The 24,277-nt window shown below is 35.9% G+C and overlaps 1 protein-coding gene and 1 long non-coding RNA gene across 3 annotated transcripts; one reads left to right on the top strand and one right to left on the bottom strand.

The window, feature by feature from the left end:
* Window positions 1-445: 445 nt before the first annotated feature.
* Window positions 446-3,495, top strand: LOC104120932 (uncharacterized). The gene is made up of 2 exons (XR_691764.3): window positions 446-726; window positions 852-3,495. It is a non-coding gene; the product is annotated as an uncharacterized lncRNA (long non-coding RNA).
* A 13,830-nt stretch (window positions 3,496-17,325) lies between these two features.
* Window positions 17,326-21,636, bottom strand: LOC104101491 (VAN3-binding protein-like). Of its 2 annotated transcripts, none has more exons than XM_009608945.4 (7): window positions 21,137-21,636; window positions 20,279-20,389; window positions 18,839-19,283; window positions 18,433-18,648; window positions 18,246-18,295; window positions 17,976-18,033; window positions 17,326-17,766 (listed from the first exon to the last, which is right to left on the bottom strand). In XM_009608945.4, exons 1-7 carry the CDS (start codon window positions 21,458-21,460, stop codon window positions 17,552-17,554), a joined length of 1,419 nt encoding a protein of 472 aa, XP_009607240.1. In that variant the 5' UTR covers window positions 21,461-21,636; the 3' UTR covers window positions 17,326-17,551. The 2 variants fall into 2 exon arrangements, with proteins under 2 accessions (XP_009607240.1, XP_009607239.1); XM_009608944.4 differs by having other exon boundaries at window positions 20,279-20,392; window positions 21,137-21,596.
* Window positions 21,637-24,277: the final 2,641 nt, after the last annotated feature.

The raw sequence follows: 24,277 nt of genomic DNA, 5'->3' as shown, positions 1-24,277 counted from the left end.
GTTTTTATCAAAATCAAATCAAACCAACTATTTTGGTTTAGATTGGTTTGATTTTGTCAGGTTTTTGGATTTTTTGCTACATGAATATTATTTCAATTTTACTTTGTTAAAGTTATAGATAAAGTTTTGATAAGTGAATATATGTTTAGTAAAAATTAAAAAAATTACGAACATATGATATATTAAAATATTCTTATAGGAGAATTATTTTAGTAACACATGATAATTATTTTCTTAATTATATAACAATAATTTTTCGTTGATATACGTTTTTAAGATTAATCGAATTTAATAATTAAACATAAAAATTAATATGCACTTAAAAAAAAAAAAAACAAAGGTTTAACTTGTGACAGTTGTACTGCGGAGGTTACTCGAACCTTTACAAATTGCATCAAATTACGGATCTTAGTCAAACCCACACAGTAAAACCCCTACTATAACACCCACTAGCTAGTTCCATCCGCTAAAAGCGTATAACCCCGCCCAAAATATTTTATTTTCACAATTCTGTCGCGGGTCCTTTTCCCTCTTTACTTTTGCAGCCAAACCCTACTCTACAGTATCCTCAACCCAACCGTTCCCCCAATTCCTCAGTCGTAGCTTGTTGATTAATTCTCTTAGAGTTTTCTTGCGGACGGTGGTTCCTGAAATCAATGTCAGCCGTTGGTGTCGACGACATTGACGATTTCCTGAAGACTATCACCGTTTCTCGGTGCTCGGAAGGTTTGGACTCAACCGTTTCTCACCACCTCCATGGTTATCCATTGTTATTTTAATTTTAGTTTCTACTCATAATTTTATACTCAAAATGGTTAGAATATCGGATTCTGATATGAACTCAATTTTAGTGTCTCCACATACTTTTTGCAATGCGGCTTTCACAGAGGACAATACCCTGAAGGCTCCTGCACTAATTACGATTAGGTTTGTCCCATCATTATCTTTTTATTTCAATCCCTTTTTTTCATGTTTTCTCTTTAGCTTTAATCTCTCCAAATTTCATGGGGAAAAGCTAGGGATGTACATTTTCTCATTGTTCTGTTTGCTTACAACATAGATATTAAAATCTAGGGTATGGAATTTTCGTCTGAATAAAGTGTCTTGATTTATTAAATTCATCCTAGCCCCAATGATATCTGGCAGAAGGACAATTCTGGCTTGATAATTACTTGGCAATGGAAGCTTTGTACTTAAAAACTGTTCCCTAGTATCTCTTGAAGTGAACTAATAATCAGCCACTGCAACACTCTAATTAGTCTAGTTCATAGTATTTCCCATTCATTTGAACTATGATGAATATATCAGTTTCCCACATACTTAGATACTATTCAAGTTGTTGTTTAGTGTAGTAAACCTATGTGGAGATTCTTTCAACTTTTGTTACCTATCTTAACTAGTAGTTATCTACCCGGTCTTGCAGGGGATTTGCTATGCTAAACTTGCATATTTTTATCTTCAATATGGGCTATGTAAAGTTACTCCCCCCTCACTTGCATATTTTTATCTTCAATATGGGCTATGTAAAGTTACTCCCCCCTCTCTTGCATATTTTTATCTTCAATATGGGCTATGTAAAGTTACTCCCCCCTCACGGAGTCATACCTTGTGTCTGCTTTATTTCATCCTTCTAATATATGGTTTCATGATTATCTGAACCTAAGAGAAATGTATATTTCTTTTTCTTTACAATAGATAATAGCTTTGTATGACTCTTAGTTTATGCTTTAGTGGGCAGTTCATGAGATATTGCGTGGTTAGTGGTTATCTTGTCTCTCTTTCTTGGAAGCATGCTTTAGGATCCTGTCCAATAGAAGCTGGAGCATCAGCCCCTTGTATCTCTTGCTACATTCTTAACAGTCATTACACATTTTGTTCTTGTATGTTTTGAGTTATTTCTACATCCTTTAATATGCAATATGTAGTTTTATATATCACATTGCATGCTTTAACATGTATGTTTCTAATGCCAACTCTTTCATATAACATTTTGGATTTCTGAGTAGTTACTGCAGCTTGCACTAGAATAAGCTGGCATGATTCTTCTTTTTAGGTGCAGTTTCTTGATTGAATTTCTTCCTCATGCATCCATAATTGGCTTCATAACTGGAGGATGGAGCAACCATGCATATTAACGTTCAACAACTGAAGGGTTTACTTCTCTTGAATTGTTAATAAGAGCTAACTATCTTTCTCTTTGAACTCTAGTGGAATTAGACCTATGTGATAGGACTTTTTATCTTCACTTTCGTTCCGAGTGCAATGTGGAATGTATGAGTCAAATTACTTTCTTCTTCACTAAGTCTTTGTGGCCACTCGATTTGAAAATAGCAGTTGTATCATTGAGGAGAGGGTACAGAAAGGCCTTTTTTACCCTTTGTCTGAAGTATGTCTAGGCTTGATTTTATTACTCCAACTTTGTTGATTTTCTAGTTACCTGAACTTAACCATCCTTCAAGAATGGATAATATTGAGGAGAAGGGGGAGTCTTCCAAGATAAACAGGTAAAATTACTAACGATACATTGTTGTTCCACTTTAAATTATAACAGGATTGTAGAATATGGACAAAGACAATATGACTTCTACTGTTACTGCTGCGGATAAGGTTGGTCTTATTCATGGCTTCTGTATCTTTGACAAGGATAATTCAAATATTTTTGAGTTTCTCTATTCAAAAAAAAAAAAGATTCTTCTCAACATTCATTGTGCATAACATTTAGGGTAATTGAAAATTTAAAGCACTCTAATCAAGGATTAACTAGGACATGTAATTGTTACGGTTCACCGTCATGGTAGTGGATATCTTAGTTTGTTCTATATACTCATTTTATTTCATGTACTAAAAACTAACTCTTTGATCTGCTTACAGGGGGAGCAACCCATGTAGATATAGCTTGTGACTCTGAGCTGGTTAAGCTTGCCTTAGGCTTGACTAACCTTCCAGTAAATAATTTCTGTCGGAATTTGTTTGGTCTTTCCTTTAGCCTTGCATTATGCAGAATAACTTGAATGGACTCTTAACTTTAACATAAACAATTGATCTACTGTTTCAACCTTTATTTTGTGAAATTGTTCTTAGGCAACATTAAAATGATAGTACTACTTCTCACGTCCAAATTTTTGTGCAGGTTAAAATTGAAAACTATGACTCATTCTATGAGATGACATAGATCTTCTCTCTTGAGTAGGTATTCGCCTTCAACTATTACAGTATTTCGCGAAAAGTAGTTCTTTGCTCAGGAATTAGTACTTCGAAACATGTTATAACCAGATTCTAAACCTAACAAAGGAGACAGAGAGGATACTTCCACAGAGTTGAATGGCAAACTTGCTCTTCCCATATTTGCCAAATAATTCCTGTGAAACAGCTTGTAGCTTTCATTTTGTTTAACAATGCAGTAGCAACATTCTCTTATATTTCAATTATTTGTAATGTACCCCTTTGTATGAGCAGAATTGGTGTTTTGCATAATAAATTTTGAGTACCTTGCAAGAGTTAGTATTAATTAGTTTGATGAATTTTTGATGTTGCTATTATGGGTTATTTGTAGTGGAATAATGCTACAATCCACTATTTTTTTCTAAAAAAAATGAGATCATATTACGGGGGTTACAAGCCCCCCAAATATATATATATTTTTAAATCAGTAGGATCATATTGTGGGGGTTATAAACTGTCACTAGTTATCTTTGAAAATCGTCACAAATTTAAAATTTAATTTGTGGGGGTTGTCGTGGGGGTTTCAAAAAACTGTCACAATATTGCTCGTGGCAATCGTAACTGTGGCGTTTTTAAAAACTGCCATAATTCATTTTGTGGTGGTCAAAAATCGCCACAAATTATCAAAATAACCCCCACAAAATGAGCATTTTCTTGTAGTATGATACCAAAATAATGATATGTTCTATTTAAATTTAATAATATTATTTCAAATTTGCAAAAGATATATAAGAAATCTTGACATATGAATATAGAACAACAAATAGATGATCGATGCATTTCAATAATACTTGATAAGAAAGTGATACAACCCATTATTTAAAGTAAGTAAAAATGAATGCACTTCATAGTTATATTAAGTATTTTATTTCATGAGAAAATTCCAAATATTTCTAGATATTTTTTCTAAAGAAAATACTATATAAAATTTTAAAAGTATACATAAAAATTATATATTTATATGTCGGTTTGATTCGAGATTTTTTATTCAATATCAAATCAAATCAAACCAAACTTAATCGAATTTAATAATCGGATTAGTTTGATTTTTCAGTTTGGTGTGGTTTTCCATTTCGGTTTGAACACCCTACTTGAAGGTCTATTCTTGTTCAATAAAAGAAACCCGCGTTTGATCAATTCGAACTTGATTTTTTTATTTTTTATTTTCCTTTTTTTTCTTTTTCCTTTTTTCAATTCGAACTTGAATTCTATCAATTAATTTATGACACATTCTTCAACTCATTTTAATCCGACACATTGTTCTAACTCATTTTAATGTGAACAAACTTATGACGAATTTGAGCCATATGACTCATTGCATCAACCTATTTGACACTCAAGAGTGTTAATTGACTCGTAATAGTATAACGCTCCATCCACCTCAATTTGAGAGCTGGATTTATTTAATACATCATGCGAATCATTTTAATCCAAATAAACTTTGAACATAATGTTATTCCCGCCAATATTGTTGTATTTGTAAATAATAATTCTACAAAATATAAGTTAACGTAATGAAACAGTAATAAATTCGAGCCCACTGAATTCACAGTGTTTCCTTAAGGAATTTAATCCCTTCCTAGTACCCAAGGTAATTGATTATTTCCTCCCAGGATAGAACGAATAACACACTGGTGTAGCGGTACTCCAAACCCCAGTGTTTCAGCGAACACAAAGTTCGGTAGCAAATCACACTTACAGTTGCTTTGTTTGAAGTTAAAAACAATGCAGAACGAAAGAGTATAAACTCAGAAAATCATATGGAAATGCTGAGAGGAAGGAGTGCAATGTATAGCCAATTTGTTGAGCGAATTATGTGTTGTGTGTTGAGTGTCTTTCTTCAACATCTGCTGCACATATATATAGCAGCCAGTGTTGAAGAAGACCAAACGTCCACCCTCCATGGTGGAGCAAGCATTAGCTTGTTTGTGGAGCAAGCACATTCATGGTGGGAAGAGCATTATCCGTCTGCCAAATGGTCAATACACAGATTGAAAAATATCCGTTACAAATACGGATAATCTTACGTTAATATTTACTATTAACAAATAAATTTGGTCCAAAAAATTAATCAATCAATCGATCATTTGACCAAATCCAAATCCAAATCCGAAGCCGAAGCCGAAGCCGAAGCCATAGCCGTGCCGAGCGAGCGACGACGACGACGGCGCGAGGCTTGCTTTCTTCTTAACTCTTTAAGAGCTACAAGAAGAGCAATTATATATATACCCACCAAAAATCTTTTCCTCTTCCAATATGGGACAATGTCTCATTGTCAAGAGGGAAAAACTTAAAATTTTACTCAAAATTTTATTTTCCCTCCATTTTCCATTCACCCTCATTTTAAGACTATTTCATCTTAAAAAATAAAAAAAACTCAACAATCCCCCACATGAATGGGGAATGGCTATATCACGAAAGTATGCATGAAAAAACTGTGTGATTTACAAGCAAGGATTAATCGCATCTGGATAAGTAGGTTTCCCTTTGAACTTTCCGTAGTAAACTTATGTCGGATATACTCGGTCAATCGGTAGATTTGATATCTTTGAAACGTCGATCTTTGGTGTATACCTAGACAACCATAAGTCACACAATCAACCCTTAACCGTCTTTGGTTCTCATTGTTGTGTTCGTTTCATCCATGAACACCTCCTGGTTTCATAAGTGCGTAGAGAACTGGCCTTACAAAGTTCTCCTTGAAGTGGCTAACACTTCACACTTACATAGGTGATTCCTAAACGTGTCATCCTGTAGATACACTATTTGATATACCCCGTATCAAATTTAGAAATCATTAAAAAGCCTTAATGCTTTATCCTTGGTACTGAACATTGTCTCATCACGAGAACGGACTAAAATTTTATTTGACAATGTTGAACCGTCATTAATGACTTTGTTTGATCTCCTTGAACCTAGATCTTGGGATCTCCAGTCTTCTAGGTAGAGTTACCGCCACAATGACTTGTTCTCGGCCATAGCCCCATTCCACTTGATGATTTCTCAGCTGCCTCTCTAGTTAGGCCTTTTGTAAGTGGATCCGACACATTATCACTTGAATTTACATAGTCAATCGTGATAATTCCTCTAGAGAGTAATTGCCTAACGGTTTTATGTCTTCGTCGTATATGACGAGATTTACCGTTATACATAACGCTCCCAGCCCTTCCAATTGCCGCTTGACTATCACAATGTATGCATATTGGTGCCAACGGTTTGGGCCAAAATGGAATGTCTTCCAAGAAATTCCGGAGCCATTCAGCTTCTTCACCGGCTTTATCTAAGGCTATGAATTCAGCCTCCATTGTAGAGCGGGCAATACATGTTTGTTTGGACGACTTTCAAGATACCGCTCCTCCACCAATAGTGAATACATATCCACTCGTGGACTTAGAATTAGTTGAACCGGTGATCCAATTTCCATCACATTATCCCTCAATCACCGCAGGAAAATTACTGTAGTGCAATTCAAAGTTTTGGGTATGTTCTAAATATCCCAAAACTCGTTTTATTGCCATCCAATGAGATTGGCCTGGATAGCTCGAATATCGACTCAATTTACTTATAGCACAAGCTATATCTGGTCGTGTACAATTCATGATATACATTAAGCATCCCAAGACACGAGCATAATCCAATTGTGATATGCTTTAGCCTTTGTTCTTTGCTAATTCAAGATTCACGTCAATTGGAGTCTTTACAACTTTAAAGCCCAAGTGCTTGAATTTTTCAAGTATTGTCTTAATATAATGAGATTGTGACAATGCCAGACCTTGAGGAGTCTTATGGATCTTAATTCCCAAAATTAAATCAGCAACTCCCAAGTCTTTCATATCAAACTTGCTATTGAGCATACGCTTAGTAGCATTTATGTTGGCAATTTCATTACTCATTATTAACATATCATCCACATATAGGCAAACAATGACTATGTGATTTGGAACATTTTTAATGTACACACATTTATCACATTCATTTATCTTAAAACCATTTGACAACATTGTTTGGTCAAATTTCGCATGCCATTGTTTGGGTGCTTGTTTTAGTCCGTAAAGAGACTTAACAAGTCTACATACCTTCTTTTCTTTACCTGGAACCACAAACCCTTCAGGTTGTTCCATGTAAATTTCTTCCTCCAACTCTCCATTTAAGAAGGCCGTCTTAACATCCATTTGATGAATTTCAAGACCATACACTGCAGCTAATGCTACTAACATCCGTATGGACGTAATTCTTGTAACTGGAGAGTATGTATCAAAGTAGTCTAGACCTTCTCGTTGTCTATACCCTTTGACTACGAGCCTTGCCTTGAATTTATCAATAGTGCCATCATCTTTGATTTTTCTCTTAAAAATCCATTTAGAACCCAAAGGTTTATTTCCAGGAGGAAGATCAACCAATTCCCATGCATGGTTGTTCAATATGGATTCTATTTTACTATTGACTGCCTCTTTCCAAAACAATGATTCCGAAGAAGTCATAGCTTCTTTAAATGTTTGAGGCTCATTTTCCAATAAGAAAGTCACAAAATCTAGTCCAAATGAAGTAGACGTTCTTTAAAGTTTACTACGTCTTGGATTCTCCTGATTACATGTACTTTCTTTTGTTTCTTCCCGAGGTCGTTTAGATCCTTCACCAAATGACTCACATTCCTTTTTATACGGATATATATTTTCAAAGAACTCAGCATTATCTGATTCTATAACCGTATTATTATGAATGTCGGGATTTTCTGATTTATGAACCAGAAATTGATATGCTTTACTATTTGTCGCATATCCTATGAAAACACAATCAACGGTTTTCGGTCCTATCTTTACCCTTTTGGGTTTAGGAACTTGCACTTTTGCCAAACACCCCCACACTTTAAAGTAATTCAAGTTGGGCTTCCTTCCTTTCCATTTTTCATATGGAATGGATTGTGTTTTGCTATGGGGCACTCGATTTAATATTCGATTAGCCGTAAGAATGGCTTCCCCCTACAAGTTCTGTGGCAAACCAGAACTTATCAACAACGCATTCATCATCTCCTTTAATGTGCGATTCTTTCTTTCCGCAATCCCATTAGATTGGGGCGTGTAAGGGCTGTTGTTTGATGAATAATTCCATATTCTAAACATATTTCTTCAAAAGGAGATTCATATTCACCACCCCTATCACTTCTTATCATTTTTACTTTCTTGTTAAGTTGAGTTTCAACTTCATTTTTGTATTGCCTGAATGCGTCTATTGCTTCATCTTTACTATTCAGTAAGTAAACATAGCAATATCGAGTACCATCGTCAGTAAAAGTTATGAAATACTTCTTTCCACCGCGAGACGGTATTGACTTCATGTCACAAATATCTGTGTGAATTAAGTCTAAAGGATTTGAATTCCTTTCAACTGACTTATAAGGATGTTTAACATACTTAGATTCCACACATGTTTGACATTTTGATTTTTCGCATTCAAACTTGGGCAGTAATTCCAAGTTAATCATTTTCCGCAAGGTTTTATAATTGACATGACCCAAACGTACATGCCATAAATTATTTGACTCAAGTAAGTAAGAAGAAGCTGAAATATTATTATTGTTTTCCACAACCATTACATTCAGATTGAAAAGGCCCTCGGTGAGGTAACATTTTCCTACAAATATTTCATTCTTACTAATGACAACCTTGTTGGACACAAAAACGCACTTAAAATCGTGCTTAACAAGAAGTCCAGTAGAGACTAAATTCTTTCTCATTTCGGGAACATGAAGGACATTGTTCAAAGTCATGACCTTGCCAGAAGTCATTTTCAGAAATATCTTCCCATATCCTTCAACTTTTGTTGTTGAAGCATTTCCCATATAAACTGTCTCTCCGGGTTCAGCAAGAGCATAAGTAGCAAAAGCCTCTCTAACTGCACAAACATGGCGAGTGGCTCCTGAATCAAACCACCACAGTTTAGGATTTCCCACCAAGTTACATTTAGAAAGTATGGCACACAAGTTATTAATATCATCATGGTTTACTACCATGTTTGCTTGACCCATTTTCTTGTCTTTCTTCGGAGCACGATACTCCATAGATTTGTGTCCGGTTTTTCCACAGTTGTAGCAGTTTCCACTGAACTGCTTCTTGCTTGGGTTGTATTTCGAACCAGAAGCCTTCTTCCTCTTTTTGTTAGCTTCAACAATATTTGCTCCCATTATTGTTGAATTTACACGGCCTCTCCTTTCAGCAGCTTTATTTTCCTCTTCGATTCTCAACCGAACAATGAGATCTTCAAGGGACATTTTCTTTCGTTTGTGTTTCAAATAATTTTTGAATTCCTTCCACAACGGAGGCAACTTTTCAATCATTGCTGCTACTTGGAATGCTTCGTTGATGACAAGACCTTCAGCAAGTAGATCATGAATAATCACTTGCAATTCCTGGACTTGGGTAATAACAGACTTGCTATCTACTATTTTGTAGTCCAAAAATTTTACGGCAACGAATTTCTTCATCCCGGCATCTTCAGTTTTATATTTCTTTTCAAGCGCAATCCACAATTCTTTTGACGTCTCCATGCTGCTGTATACATTATACAGATTATCATCCAGTCCGCTAAGTATATAATTCTTGCATAAAAAATCAGAATGCTTCCACACTTCAATCACGAGAAAGCGTTCATTCTCTGGAGTTTTATCTGGCAAATCAGGAACATCTTCCTTGATGAACTTCTGTAGACATAACGTAGTTAAGTAGAAGAATATCTTCTGTTTCAGCGCTTGAAATCAATCCCGGAAAATTTTCCGGGTTTTTCTGTCGGTGCCAACGCCGGTGTTCGGCTTGTCGATGCGTTGGCAGTCACCGTCAGAACAGCTTGGTTTTCGCTATCAGTCATCATTTTTTCTTAAAAAAAAATGACACAAACAAACGTTTAATACACGTTTTCAAACTGGAGTAAAAAAAAATCACGTAGATTTTAATCTCCAACAAAACACCACGAAGGCTTTACTATCCAAAACGGGAGTACACAAAATCACAAAGGTTTTAGTTTACAGAATAATAAGAATAACACAAATACATAAATAAATATTAAATTCCTTAAGATTGTTATTCTCGCCAATATTACTGTATTTGTAAATAATAATTCTGCAAAATATAAGTTAACGTAATGAAACAGTAATAAATTTGAGCCTACTGAATTCACAGTATTTCCTTAAGAAATTTAATCCCCTCCTAGTACCCAAGGTAATGGATTATTTTCTCCCACGATAGAACGAATAACACACTGGTGTAGCGGTACTTCAAACCCCGGTGTTTCAGCGAACACAAAGTTCGGTAGCAAATCACACTTATAGTTACTTTGTTTGATGTTAAAAACAATGCAGAACGAATGAGTATAAACTCAGAAAATCATATGGAAATGCTGAGAGGAAGGAGTGCAATGTATAGCCAATTTGTTGAGCGAATTATGTGTTGTGTGTTGAGTGTCTTTCTTCAACATCTGCTGCACATATATATAGCAGCCTGTGTTGAAGAAGACCAAACGTCCACCCTCCATGGTGGAGCAAGCATTAGCTTGTTTGTGGAGCAAGCACATTCATGTTTGTAGAGCAAGCACATTCATGGTGGGAAGAGCATTATCCGGCTGCCAAATGGTCAATACACGGATTGAAAAATATCCGTTACAAATACGGATAATCTTACGTTAATATTTACTATTAACAAATAAATTTGGTCCAAAATATTAATCAATCAATCGATCATTTGACCAAATCCAAATCCAAATCCAAATCTGAATCTGAATCCGAAGCCGTAGCCGTGCCGAGCGAGCGACGACGACGACGACGCGAGGCTTGCTTTCTTCTTAACTCTTTAAGAGTTATAAGAAGAGCAATTATATATATACCCACCAAAAAAAATTTCCGCTTCCAATATGGGACAATGTCTCATTGTCAAGAGGGAAAAACTTAAAATTTTACTCAAAATTTTATTTTTTTCCCTCCATTTCCCATTCACCCTCATTTTAAGACTATTTCATATTAAAAAACAAAAAAAACTCAACAATCCCCCACATGAATGGGGAATGGCTATATCACACAAGTATGCATGAAAAAACTGTGTGATTTACAAGCAAGGATTAATCGCATCTGGATAAGTAGGTTTCCCTTTGAACTTTCCGTAGTAAACTTATGTCGGATATACTCGGTCAATCGGTAGATTTGATATCTTTGAAACGTCGATCTTTGGTGTATACCTAGACAACCATAAGTCACACAATCAACCCTTAACCGTCTTTGGTTCTCATTGTTGTGTTCGTTTCATCCATGAACACCTCCTGGTTTCATAAGTGCGTAGAGAACTGGCCTTACAAAGTTCTCCTTGAAGCGGCTAACACTTCACACTTACATAGGTGATTCCTAAACGTGTCATCCTGTAGATACACTATTTGATATACCCCGTATCAAATTTAGAAATCATTAAAAAGCCTTAATGCTTTATCCTTGGTACTGAACATTGTCTCATCACGAGAACGGACTAAAATTTTATTTGACAATGTTGAACCGTCATTAATGACTTTGTTTGATCTCCTTGAACCTAGATCTTAGGATCTCCAGTCTTCTAGGTAGAGTTACCGCCACAATGACTTGTTCTCGGCCATAGCCCCATTCCCCTTGATGATTTCTCAACTGCCTCTCTAGTTAGGCCTTTTGTAAGTGGATCCGACACATTATCACTTGACTTTACATAGTCAATCGTGATAATTCCTCTAGAGAGTAATTGCCTAACGGTTTTATGTCTTCGTCGTATATGACGAGATTTACCGTTATACATAACGCTCCCAGCCCTTCCAATTGCCGCTTGACTATCACAATGTATGCATATTGGTGCCAACGGTTTGGGCCAAAATGGAATGTCTTCCAAGAAATTCCGGAGCCATTCAGCTTCTTCACCGGCTTTATCTAAGGCTATGAATTCAGCCTCCATTGTAGAGCGGGCAATACATGTTTGTTTGGACGACTTCTAAGATACCACTCCTCCACCAATAGTGAATACATATCCACTCCTGGACTTAGAATTAGTTGAACCGGTGATCCAATTTGCATCACATTATCCCTCAATCACCGTAGGAAAATTACTGTAGTGCAATTCAAAGTTTTGGGTATGTTCTAAATATCCGAAAACTCGTTTGATTGCCATCCAATGAGATTGGCCTGGATTGCTCGTATATCGACTCAGTTTACTTATAACACAAGCTATATCTGGTCGTGTACAATTCATGATATACATTAAGCATCCCAACACACGAGCATAATCCAATTGTGATATGCTTTAGCCTTTGTTCTTTGCTAATGCAAGATTCACGTCAATTGGAGTCTTTGCAACTTTAAAGCCCAAGTGCTTGAATTTTTCAAGTACTGTCTTAATATAATGAGATTGTGACAATGCCAGACCTTGAGGAGTCTTATGGATCTTAATTCCCAGAATTAAATCAGCAACTCCCAAGTCTTTCATATCAAACTTGCTATTGAGCATACGCTTAGTAGCATTTATGTTGGCAATGTCATTACTCATTATCAGCATATCATCCATATATAGGCAAACAATGACTATGTGATTTGGAACATTTTTAATGTACACACATTTATCACATTCATTTATCTTAAAACCATTTGACAACATTGTTTGGTCAAATTTCGCATGCCATTGTTTGGGTGCTTGTTTTAGTCCGTAAAGAGATTTAACAAGTCTACATACCTTCTTTTCTTTACCTGGAACCACAAACCCTTCTGGTTGTTCCATGTAAATTTCTTCCTGCAACTCTCCATTTAAGAAGGCCGTCTTAACATCCATTTGATGAATTTCAAGACCATACACTGCAGCTAATACTACTAACATTCATATGGACGTAATTCTTGTAACTGGAGAGCATGTATCAAAGTAGTCTAGACCTTCTCGTTGTCTATACCCTTTTACTACGAGCCTTGCCTTGAATTTATCAATAGTGCCATCATCTTTGATTTTTCTCTTAAAAATCCATTTAGAACCCAAAGGTTTATTTCCAGGAGGAAGATCAACCAATTCCCATGTATGGTTGTTCAATATGGATTCTATTTCACTATTGACTGCCTCTTTCCAAAACAATGATTCCGAAGAAGTCATAGCTTCTTTAAATGTTTGAGGCTCATTCTCCAATAAGAAAGTCACAAAATCTGGTCCAAATGAAGTAGACGTTCTTTGACGTTTACTACGTCTTGGATTCTCCTGATTATATGTACTTTCTTTTGTTTCTTCCCGAGGTCGTTTAGATCCTTCACCAAACGACTCACATTCCTTTTTATACGGATATATATTTTCAAAGAACTTAGCATTATCTGATTCTATAACCGTATTATTATGAATGTCGGGATTTTCTGATTTATGAACCAGAAATTGATATGCTTTACTATTTGTCGCATATCCTATGAAAACACAATCAACGGTTTTCGGTCCTATCTTTACCCTTTTGGGTTTAGGAACTTGCACTTTTGCCAAACACCCCCACACTTTAAAGCAATTCAAGTTGGGCTTCCTTCCTTTCCATTTTTCATATGGAATGGATTGTGTTTTGCTATGGGGCACTCGATTTAATATCCGATTAGCCGTAAGAATGGCTTCCCCCTACAAGTTCTGTGGCAAACCAGAACTTATCAACAACGCATTCATCATCTCCTTTAATGTGCGATTCTTTATTTCCGCAATCCCATTAGATTGGGGCGTGTAAGGGGCTGTTGTTTGATGAATAATTCCATATTCTAAACATATTTCTTCAAAAGAAGATTCATATTCACCACCACTATCACTTCTTATCATTTTTACTTTCTTGTTAAGTTGCATTTCAACTTCATTTTTGTATTGCCTGAATGTGTTTATTGCTTCATCTTTACTATTCAGTAAGTAAACATATCAATATCGTCAATAAAAGTTATGAAATACTTCTTTCCATCGCGAGATGGTATTGACTTCATGTCACTAATATCTGTGTGAATTAAGTCTAAAGGATTTGATTTCCTTTCAACTGACTTATAAGGATGTTTAACATACTTAGATTCCACATATGTTTGACATTTTGATTTTTCGCATTCAAACTTGGGCAGTAATTCCAAGTTAATCATTTTCCGTAAGGTTTTATAATTGACATGACCCAAACGTACATGCCATAAATTATTTGACTCAAGTAAGTAAGAAGAAGCTGAAATATTATTATTGTTTTCCACAACCATTACATTCAGATTGAAAAGGCCCTCGGTGAGGTAACCTTTTCCTACAAATATTTCATTCTTACTAATGACAACCTTGTTGGACACAAAAACACACTTAAAACCGTGCTTAACAAGAAGTCCAGTAGAGACTAAATTCTTTCTCATTTCGGGAACATGAAGGACATTGTTCAAAGTCATGACCTTGCCAGAAGTCATTTTCAGAAATATCTTCCCATATCCTTCAACTTTTGCTGTTGAAGCATTTCCCATATAAACTGTCTCTCCGGGTTCAGCAAGAGCATAAGTAGCAAAAGCCTCTCTAACTGCACAAACATGGCGAGTGGCTCCTGAATCAAACCACCACAGTTTAGGATTTCCCACCAAGTTATATTCAGAAAGCATGGCACACAAGTTATCAACATCATCATGGTTTACTACCATGTTTGCTTGACCCCTTTTCTTGTCTTTCTTCGGAGCACGACACTCCGTAGATTTGTGTCCGATTTTTCCACAGTTATAGCAGTTTCCACTGAACCGCTTCTTGCTTGGGTTGTATTTCGTACCAGAAGCCTTCTTCCTCTTTTTGTTAGCTTCAACAATATTTGCTCCCATTATTGTTGAATTTACACGGCCTCTCCTTTCAGCAGCTTTATTGTCCTCTTCGATTCTCAACCGAACAATGAGATCTTCAAGGGACATTTCCTATCGTTTGTGTTTCAAATAATTTTTGAAGTCCTTCCACAACGGAGGTAACTTCTCAATCATTGCTGCTACTTGGAATGCTTCGTTGATGACAAGACCTTCAGCAAGTAGATCATGAATAATCACTTGCAATTCCTAGACTTGGGTAATAACAGACTTGCTATCTACTATTTTGTAGTCCAAAAATTTTGCGGCAACGAATTTCTTCATTCCGGCATCTTCAGTTTTATATTTCTTTTCAAGCGCATTCCACAATTCTTTTGACGTCTCCATGCTACTGTATACATTATACAAATTATCATCCAGTCCGCTAAGTATATAATTCTTGCATAAAAAATCAGAATGCTTCCACACTTCAATCACGAGAAAGCGTTCATTCTCTGGAGTTTTATCTGGCAGATCAGGAACATCTTCCTTGATGAACTTCTGTAGACATAACCTAGTTAAGTAGAAGAATATCTTCTGCTGTCAGCGCTTGAAATCAATCCCGGAAAATTTTCCGGGTTTTTCTGCCGGTGCCAACGCTGGTGTTCGGCTTGTCGATGCGTTGGCAGTCACCATCGGAACAGCTTGGTTTTCGCTATCAGTCATCATTTTTTCTGGAAAAAAAAATGACACAAACAAATGTTTAATACTAGTTTTCAAACTGGAGAAAAAAAAAATCACGTAAATTTTAATCTCCAACAAAACGCCACGAAGGCTTTACTCTCCAAAACGGGAGTACACAAAACCACAAAGGTTTTAGTTTGTAGAATAATAAGAATAACACAAATACATAAATAAATATTAAATTCCTTAAGATTGTTATTCCCGCCAATATTGCTGTATTTGTAAATAATAATTCTGCAAAATATAAGTTAACGTAATGAAACAGTAATAAATTCGAGCCCACTGAATTCACAGTGTTTCCTTAAGGAATTTAATCCTCTCCTAGTACCCAAGGTAATGGATTATTTCCTCCCAGGATAGAACGAATAATACACTGGTGTAGCGGTACTTCAAACCCCAGTGTTTCAGCGAACACAAAGTTCGGTAGCAAATCACACTTGCAGTTGCTTTGTTTGAAGTTAAAAACAATGCAGAACGAAGGAGTATAAACTCATAAAATCATATGGAAATGCTGAGAGGAAGGAGTGCAATGTATAGCCAATTTGTTGAGCGAATTATGTGTTGTGTGTTGAGTGTCTTTCTTCAACATCTGCTGCACATATATATAGCAGTGTTGAAAAAGACCAAATGTCCACCCTCCATGGTGGAGCAAGCATTAGCTTGTTTGTGGAGCAAGCACATTTATGGTGGGAAGAGCATTATCCGGCTGCCAAATGATCAATACACGGATTGGAAAATATCCGTTACAAATGCGGATAATCTTACGTTAATATTTACTATTAACAAATAAATTTGGTCCAAAAAATTAATCATCCGAAGCCAAAGCCGAGGCCGTAGCCGTTTCGAGCGAGCGACGACGGCGCGAGGCTTGTTTTCTTCTTAACTCTTTAAGAGCTACAAGAAGAGCAATTATATATATACCCACCAAAAATCTTTGCTCTTCCAATATGGAACAATGTCTCATTGTCAAGAGGGGGAAACTTAAAATTTTACTCAAAATTTCATTTTCCCTCCATTTCCCATTCACCCTCATTTTAAGACTATTTCATCTTAAAAAAACAAAAAACTCAAACACATAAATGATCATTACTTGTTTAATGATTTACATTGATAAAATCCAATGTGTGAATATTGGTAGAGTTGTCTAAGACACAACGGTTGGATTTTTCCCCTTGGCATGATAATCCAAAAATAGAATAGAAAAGGAGAATAAAATATTCCTACTAAGATGGGCCTTCAAATGGAAATAGGAGAAACTAAGGTTAGATCAAAGACAAAATTAAAGTGTATCCATCTAAAAAGAAACCTTGATGTGAGCTCCAGTTGCAAACAAAAGTAGTAAAGCTTAACTCCAAATGTTTGATTAAGTGCATAAAATCAAAGACAAGTCTTTATCGTCCCCTATATTATACTCAAAAATTGGATCTTTCTTCTCTTTTTGACTGCCTCAGTCCAAGATACAACTTTCCTTTTCCACAAAATAAAAGAATAAAGGACATGGATCACATGGTTTCCTATCTTTTCTTGGGTTCACCTTACTTTTTATTAACAAAGGAAACAACAAAGAGCAAAACAAAATCCCAATATAACATTCCCAAAAGTAAAAAGTAGGGACCCCATTTGGATAACTTATACTTCAATTTCATTTTTACAATAGAAACACTTCCACAAATAAAAAGCAAACAACCCGCCCAATATTATCATAACATTTGGTTAGTCTAGAAACCATCCAAAAGGGCAAAAACATAACCCTACTTAATCAAACTTAATCATTATGCAGTTTCTACCACCCCTTGGACTGAAAAAAGAAGTTCAAAATCTATGTCTACTATTTCTTTCTGCAGCAATAGTTAGCAGCCTGGAAACACCTTGAGTCCATAGATCATACTCTCTCTGGTCTCTGCACTCAAATTCCACGACCCCTCGTAGAACAGTCTTCAATGCGAAATACCGGAAGTTGTCACTGCCAGGCAGCAAGTGGCGCCCCGGCCAAGCCGGAATATCTTTCATGACTTCCAGCACCACATCTGCAGAAATTTTCAAAAGAAAAAGCTAAAGAACACTAGTACTACTAAAGATGACAACTTTATCCATCTTTTTCCCCGATCAAAGTTGTGAATTTCTTGCTTTCTCAAATCCCCAAATAGAAGGAAAGACCCACAATCCAATTGTGTTCACATCATGAGAGAGAGAGAGAGAGAGAAAGAGAGCCAAAAAGCAAAGTAACACAACTTACTCTTTTTCTTTTTTGTGATGGTCCCAGCAACGTGCCTGCTCTTCATTTTCAGCATCACCTACAAAGAAGAGTTAAAACTCCGCTGTAAGAAATAAGATTCTATTGTGCACTAACTTTAACTTTTCATCATCAAGAAGTTTCTATTTTATCCCAGAAAATCAAATTCAAAAAGAAGAATCTGGTAAATTGTGATCATGGAATCATAGTCCAAAGAAGAATATTTCAACTCAAGACTACTGATCATGCAATTATTGAAAAAGGAAGCCTTACCTGACCCATCCTATTTATGTACACAGACACTATCTTCCAGTGAAGGTCACCTGATATAAGCACAACAGTAAGAACTCCAATTTCATGAAACCAAACATAATATAGTACTATGACTAAATTCAAATCTTGAAATATTAATCATAATTTTGGATCTTAAATCTACCAATCAAACGGATTGAATTTGTACCTTTGCGTGTACGCTTTAGGAGCTCACCGCCTCTTGCAAGCAATTCCCTACTGCAAATTCCAAGAAAATTCTCTTCGGGGATGAGCTCGCCACTTGAACTACCATTGCTACCACCACCGTTGCCACTTGCCATCCCTTTCTCAACAGGAATTACTGCTGCTATGTTCCATACTTCCTTCAATGTTCTAGCTTTTAGCGTAGCCGCACCACGTAGAGCTACAAAACAATACTCATTAATTAAAGAAAATTTATATAACACAAATCAAATACACAAGGAGCTATACTAACAGCACAAAATTGTTAAAATCAAATTCCAATTATATTGGATTTCCTCAAATGGACAGTAAATTAGTAACAGTTCTATGAGATGGTACTCTGACATAATTGAAACAATTTAGCAGTGTACCAGTTGCTGCAGCTGCAGTTAAAGTCATAATATCCCCAGCTGATCGAACATTCACAGCAGAACTAACCACTGATGCAAGATGTTCACGCTCAGCTCCCATAGCCTCAGCAGCTTCAACACACTGTGCTGCCACCAATGTTGCAGCAGAGGCCACAGCCATATCAGTTTTTGCCATCTGCTCATCCTTTCTTCTACCGGACGAGGCTGCAGTGGCAGCAGCAATAGCAGCAACAGCAGCAGCAACTCCTGCAACTGAAACAGCAGCATGGAGCTGCGCATTATGTGCCCTCGCGTCCTCTTTCTTCTTCTCTCTCCTATCCTTCAACCACCTACCAACAGTTTTCCCACCGCCACCGCCACCGCCGGCACCGGTCAAGGATGTGCCTGCAGCAGTAGCGCTGCTCCGGTACTGATTATTGACTGGTATGTTGTTCAAACGGCAGTACTGCAAGATAACAAAACTATGTGTCAGCATCCATTGAAACAGTACATTCAGTTAGACAGAGTGTACATAGCAAAATCCAAATGTTCTCACTATACTATTCAGCGGCAAATAATGCCAGTAAAAATTACCAACATTCTTGAAAAGAACCTAATAGCAAAAATTTATGAACCAAACCACCTCCTGACGGCAATAAATCTTAAATTGATTGATACCCCCACAAGAAAATTGGACCATTTTTACTTGGTTCTCAAACAAGTGTCCCTAGAACCTCCCCAAAATACCACACAGAGCACACCGAAGGTCCGAAACCCCCCACAAGAATGAAATCCTGATTTTACCTAATCTGACATACAACGCAAGGGACAATCTGGTCATTTAAACATCCAGTGATAACACTATAATTCTAGAGATGCCAATATCTTCCTGTACTATGCAGAGGAGATCACTGCCCTTTGCCCACTACTTATCTGAAGGCCCATATGTACAGAGAATTTTTCATCCCAGTTAAATTTTTACTTCTTTCACAATCAATTAAACATACACTATCATAAAAAAATAAAATAAAAAAAGTTAACTTCCAATAAAAATAAAAGTGGAGGAAGCTGGACCACAAATGATGAATTCTTAAATTAAAAACAAAGGGAATATCAAAAGGAAAAAAGAAATGAAAGATTACTGAACAAATGATTCAAGACTTTTATGTTGTATATCGACTAAAGAAAAGCATCAATTTGGTGCTCTTTTCTTACACAACCTTAGGCACGGGGGAGCTGGGCGAAAGGGGGGGGGGGGTTATTGGTTAAAGATAAAGCTGAGATATTGTCTCTCCAAGTCTCAGCTTCAGTCTGCTGTTTCAGAACTCGTGCTTTGTATCAGAAAAAAGAAAATTACCCAACACTCGGAAAAAAATAAACCATTTGGGTCATATGTACACATGTTATAAAACAAACATTAGTAGAGAGAGAGAGAGAGAGAGAAAACATAAAAGCACAAACCTTAGAATCATCCATTTCAGAAGGAGAAACAGGGGGACTGTCTGTAAGAGAACCACCATTTAAAGGTCCACTGCTGTGAGATAGTCGCCCTGATGTCCGTGGTGAAACATCCTGCTGTACACCACAATATTAAATAATCATTCTATTTATTTGTTCAAATCAGTAAATAAAATAATAAAATGGGATCATTGAAGATTTGTATAACAGAACCCCATAAAGAAAGAGAAAAAAATAATTAATTTTTCTTTTGACAGAGGAAATGGAGAGAATGATTGTTGGTGGATTTTGATTATTAAAATAATGAAAGCTCTAAGAACCCAGAGAGAGTAAAAACAACGCTCTGTAAAAAGCAAAATTTTCAATCAATACACTTGTTGTTGATGTTTTCAAGAAATTCACAAAGCAACAGTTGTGTCACATAAATGTCCCCGAAACTCAGCACTTCCACTACTCCTATCAAGAAACTATTGGTTTTCCCATAAATACAAAACAACAAATTCACAAACAACATCCCCAAAAGAAAAGGTAAAACCAACATTAAAGTTCCAAAAATCTGAAGAAAAATCCAAAAAACAAATTGGGCAAAAGATAGATGCAAACAAAAGCCAAGTGTGCTAAGGTGACACTAATTGATGAAATGAAAACTCTTCAGAAGTCAAGCATTTTTTTTTCCTTCCATTAGAGATAGTCTATTTTTCAAGAAAAATTTATAAAAAAGTTTAAATTATAGTAATATATTATCAGCACAAGAAATTTTGAAGAAAACTTACTGTAGATATTCTTTGAATGATAAAAAGAAAAACATTTCACACTAATAGTGTATGTAACTTAGAAGCCAAATGGAAAAGGGGTACTTACGGAAACAGACATAATGCGTTCCATAACAAGCTGAGAAGTTTCAGAAGAAGCAAAAGAAAAAGGGTTGCCAGAAACAGTAGTTGATTCATCCAACTCGCCAGCAATATCTTCTGGTATAGTCCCACTACCACTACTCCCATTAAAAAGAGGGCCATAAGAAGAAGGGGTAGTACCAGTGATTAAGGACTTTGTTAAAACTTGAGAAGGAGCTAAAGCTTTTGAGACTTCAAAAGCAGAGACACTCCAAGAACGAGACAGAAATTCCATGGGTTCTTTGGGTGTCTCCGGTGGTGGTGGCCGGTACATTGGCTGAACTTGGTCCATTTTTAATGTTAAAAGTGAGTAATTAGAGAATTGTTTTGTGGGGGATTGAAGTAGAAGAAGTAGAGTTGTTTTAAGAGTGTAGTTAAGGAGAGAGTATTTGATGCTTTATAGATCAAAGGAATGAGAAAGTGAATGTGGAACAGTGACACTGTGTGTGAGAGAGAGAAAGACAAAAGACACAGCTGAAATGTCAGTTGTCAGTGATATATTTACATTTTTCCGTTAATTAGGATATGGAAATAAAAATTAGAGTTGTCGTTTGGTTCATTTATAAAGTTGTGCAGAAATTTTAATATTGGTATTATAAATTAATAATCACTAAATTATTTAATAAGTCTTGTAATTTGTTTGATTCTTTGAGGTAAAAATAAATTATATGGTGTATTTCAAAAACATATATACTAGTATTTATTGATTTAGTTTGAAGCTGAGTAACTTTTCAGCGATGACGATGTGACATTTGAGAGGGTAATTTTCAGAATTACGTCAAGAGTGTTCAAACTTTATACAAGTCAATAAATTTTTTTGTTGATAAATGGTGTACCAAAATTTTTAGATCAAACTACGCAACATTTAGCTAAACAATAAATAAATTTTAAAAAGAAATATAATTTATAAATTAAAATTAAAATAATAAAAAGATAATATTAGAAATTTTACTAATAAAAATATAAAACCAAAGGAAAGAGAAAGTCAAGAGGATTTGTAGTTTGTAGAGAGTTCTTTTTTGAAGAAATTTTTGTAGAGCTTAACATTTAAATTATAAATATTTTTAAAAATAACTTTAATTAAAAAATTACTTATAAGATTAGTTGTTTATTTCTACATAAATTTTAAGTTTTAAGAGTTTTTATTAGAAAATATTTTAGATTGAAAAAGAATCAGATAGAGCACGGTTTCCGTTTAGTTTTAGAAAATAAAATGGGCATAACTTTGAACCCATAAACAACACATCACTTTGAACCATCGAACCACTAAACTGCCTCACTTAACTTATATAATGATGTAAACTAAGAGTCTACCAAACTGGATAGAGAACCTGGTTCTCTATCAGTTCCCACAGAACACAATAGTAAGGAAATAACACAACGATATTTTCGTGAAAAACTCCCATCTCACGGGATTAAAAAATACGACATACACTCGTAGGATTTCAGCTTCACCAACTGAGCAACTTTAGATTACAACCTATTGTAACCTAGGAATTAAACTCTTAATCCCTCACCTACTTACAATAACTATATTGCAAGCCTCTTTGTAATAACTCTATTACAAAGCTAACCACTTGACTAAATCTAGTCAACACAACCACACAGTTTATGATTTACAAAGTGTCCTACGAGAACAACAATACTAAGGACACACGATGTAATCACTGTTGGGATTTGGTCATTCGTTATGTTGTTGTTTTGTTCTTGAATGCCTTTGAGAGAATGAAGACGGCTGCATACTTGAGAATAAATGATATTTAGGCTTTGCAGGTGTGTGTAATCGCTTGCCTCATGTTGGTAATATATAATTGAGGTCATCAAGGATGATGCAAGGGAGTGTCCAACACACAACATGTTTCAACAGTGATGTTGTATTGTTGTGTGTGCTATGCAGTAGCTTGAGTTGACTTGTCTTGTGACCGGAAGAACTAATATCTATCTGTTCCCTATGTTGTTCCCTTAACTGATTTTATTAAAATGCCAGATATTTGACTTGTCATTCGGAACGAAGAGAGGCTAGTTGTATCAGGTTGCCTATCTGGTTCTCATATGAAATTTGTTAAATCATCAAAATAAAAGACACATAATTTATTAATTTCCCCCTTTTTGATGATGATAAACTTAGAATTCCCCCTGAGAACAAGATTTCCATATTTTTTCCCCTGCAGAAAAGCCATATTCCCCCCTGAGAACATGTTTCTCCCCTTCAATTTTCTTCTCCCTTTTGGCACCATAAAAAGAACAGACAAGTAAAACCAAAAAGAAGTCCAACAAAGTTAACGCATGCCATTTCTGTGCACACAACATAACTAAAAACATAACTCAAAAGTATAACATGCATTCAAAGGGACTAAGATGCTCATTAATTTAAGAAAAAGAACCATTATAGCAGTACCATCATTACAAAATCATACACAAGTTAAACATAATTAGAGTACTACAACCATAGGGGACAAATAACAAAAAAGAGATTGTAAGATTTGGCAGGGACTGATAAAAGAGACACTGACAAAGGGACAATTTAAGGGGCACTGGATGAGGAAGGGAAGGACGAGGGAGTAAGATCCTTGAGGAGACCATCCACACGAGCATTAGTAGCTCTCTGCTCATTGATTAGCTGCTCTTTCAGGTTCTCCACCTGTTTCCTCAACTCTGTATTCTCAACCGTCAAGCAGGTAACTTCTGCACCCTGAACACTACTAGAACTAAGTTCTGTGCTGGCTTGATTTAGCTTACCCTCAAGAATGGCATTATAGGCCTTCAACCGCATGATTTCCTCATTAGCAGTACTCTGAGCATCGATAAGTTGAGAGATTGTAGAACTGCTGCCTATCCACTCTCATTTTTGTCTATACACTCGCATTTCTCCAAGGTGTTTATTTAGAATATTTGCTTATGAGTTCTAACAACTGCTCTCCCCAAGGGGACCTCAAATCGTTCAAAGACTTTTGTGAGCATGAACCCATACTGAATCCCATGATTTTCATCCTTGAAGTCTGCCATATTCTTCATTTGTTCAATCAAAATCCCAGGCAGATTGATGGGAGTGTAGCCATCCAATGTCTCCAAAAGGACTAGGTCCGCTATAGAGGCAATGCATTACCTT

The sequence above is a fragment of the Nicotiana tomentosiformis genome, chromosome 9, assembly GCF_000390325.3.
Source record: "Nicotiana tomentosiformis chromosome 9, ASM39032v3, whole genome shotgun sequence".
Lineage (NCBI taxonomy): Eukaryota > Viridiplantae > Streptophyta > Magnoliopsida > Solanales > Solanaceae > Nicotiana > Nicotiana tomentosiformis.
This window is presented reverse-complemented; position numbering and strand designations above follow the sequence as displayed.

Coding starts and splice junctions, on each gene's coding strand:
- LOC104101491 (XM_009608944.4), bottom strand. CDS start 21,460: ATGGACCAAGTTCAGCCAATGTACCGGCCACCACCACCGGAGACACCC. Junction 19,284..20,278: donor CTGAAATGGATGATTCTAAG/GTTTGTGCTTTT, acceptor GTTATCTTGCAG/TACTGCCGTTTGAACAACAT. Junction 18,034..18,245: donor ACATAAATAGGATGGGTCAG/GTAAGGCTTCCT, acceptor TCTTCTTTGTAG/GTGATGCTGAAAATGAAGAG.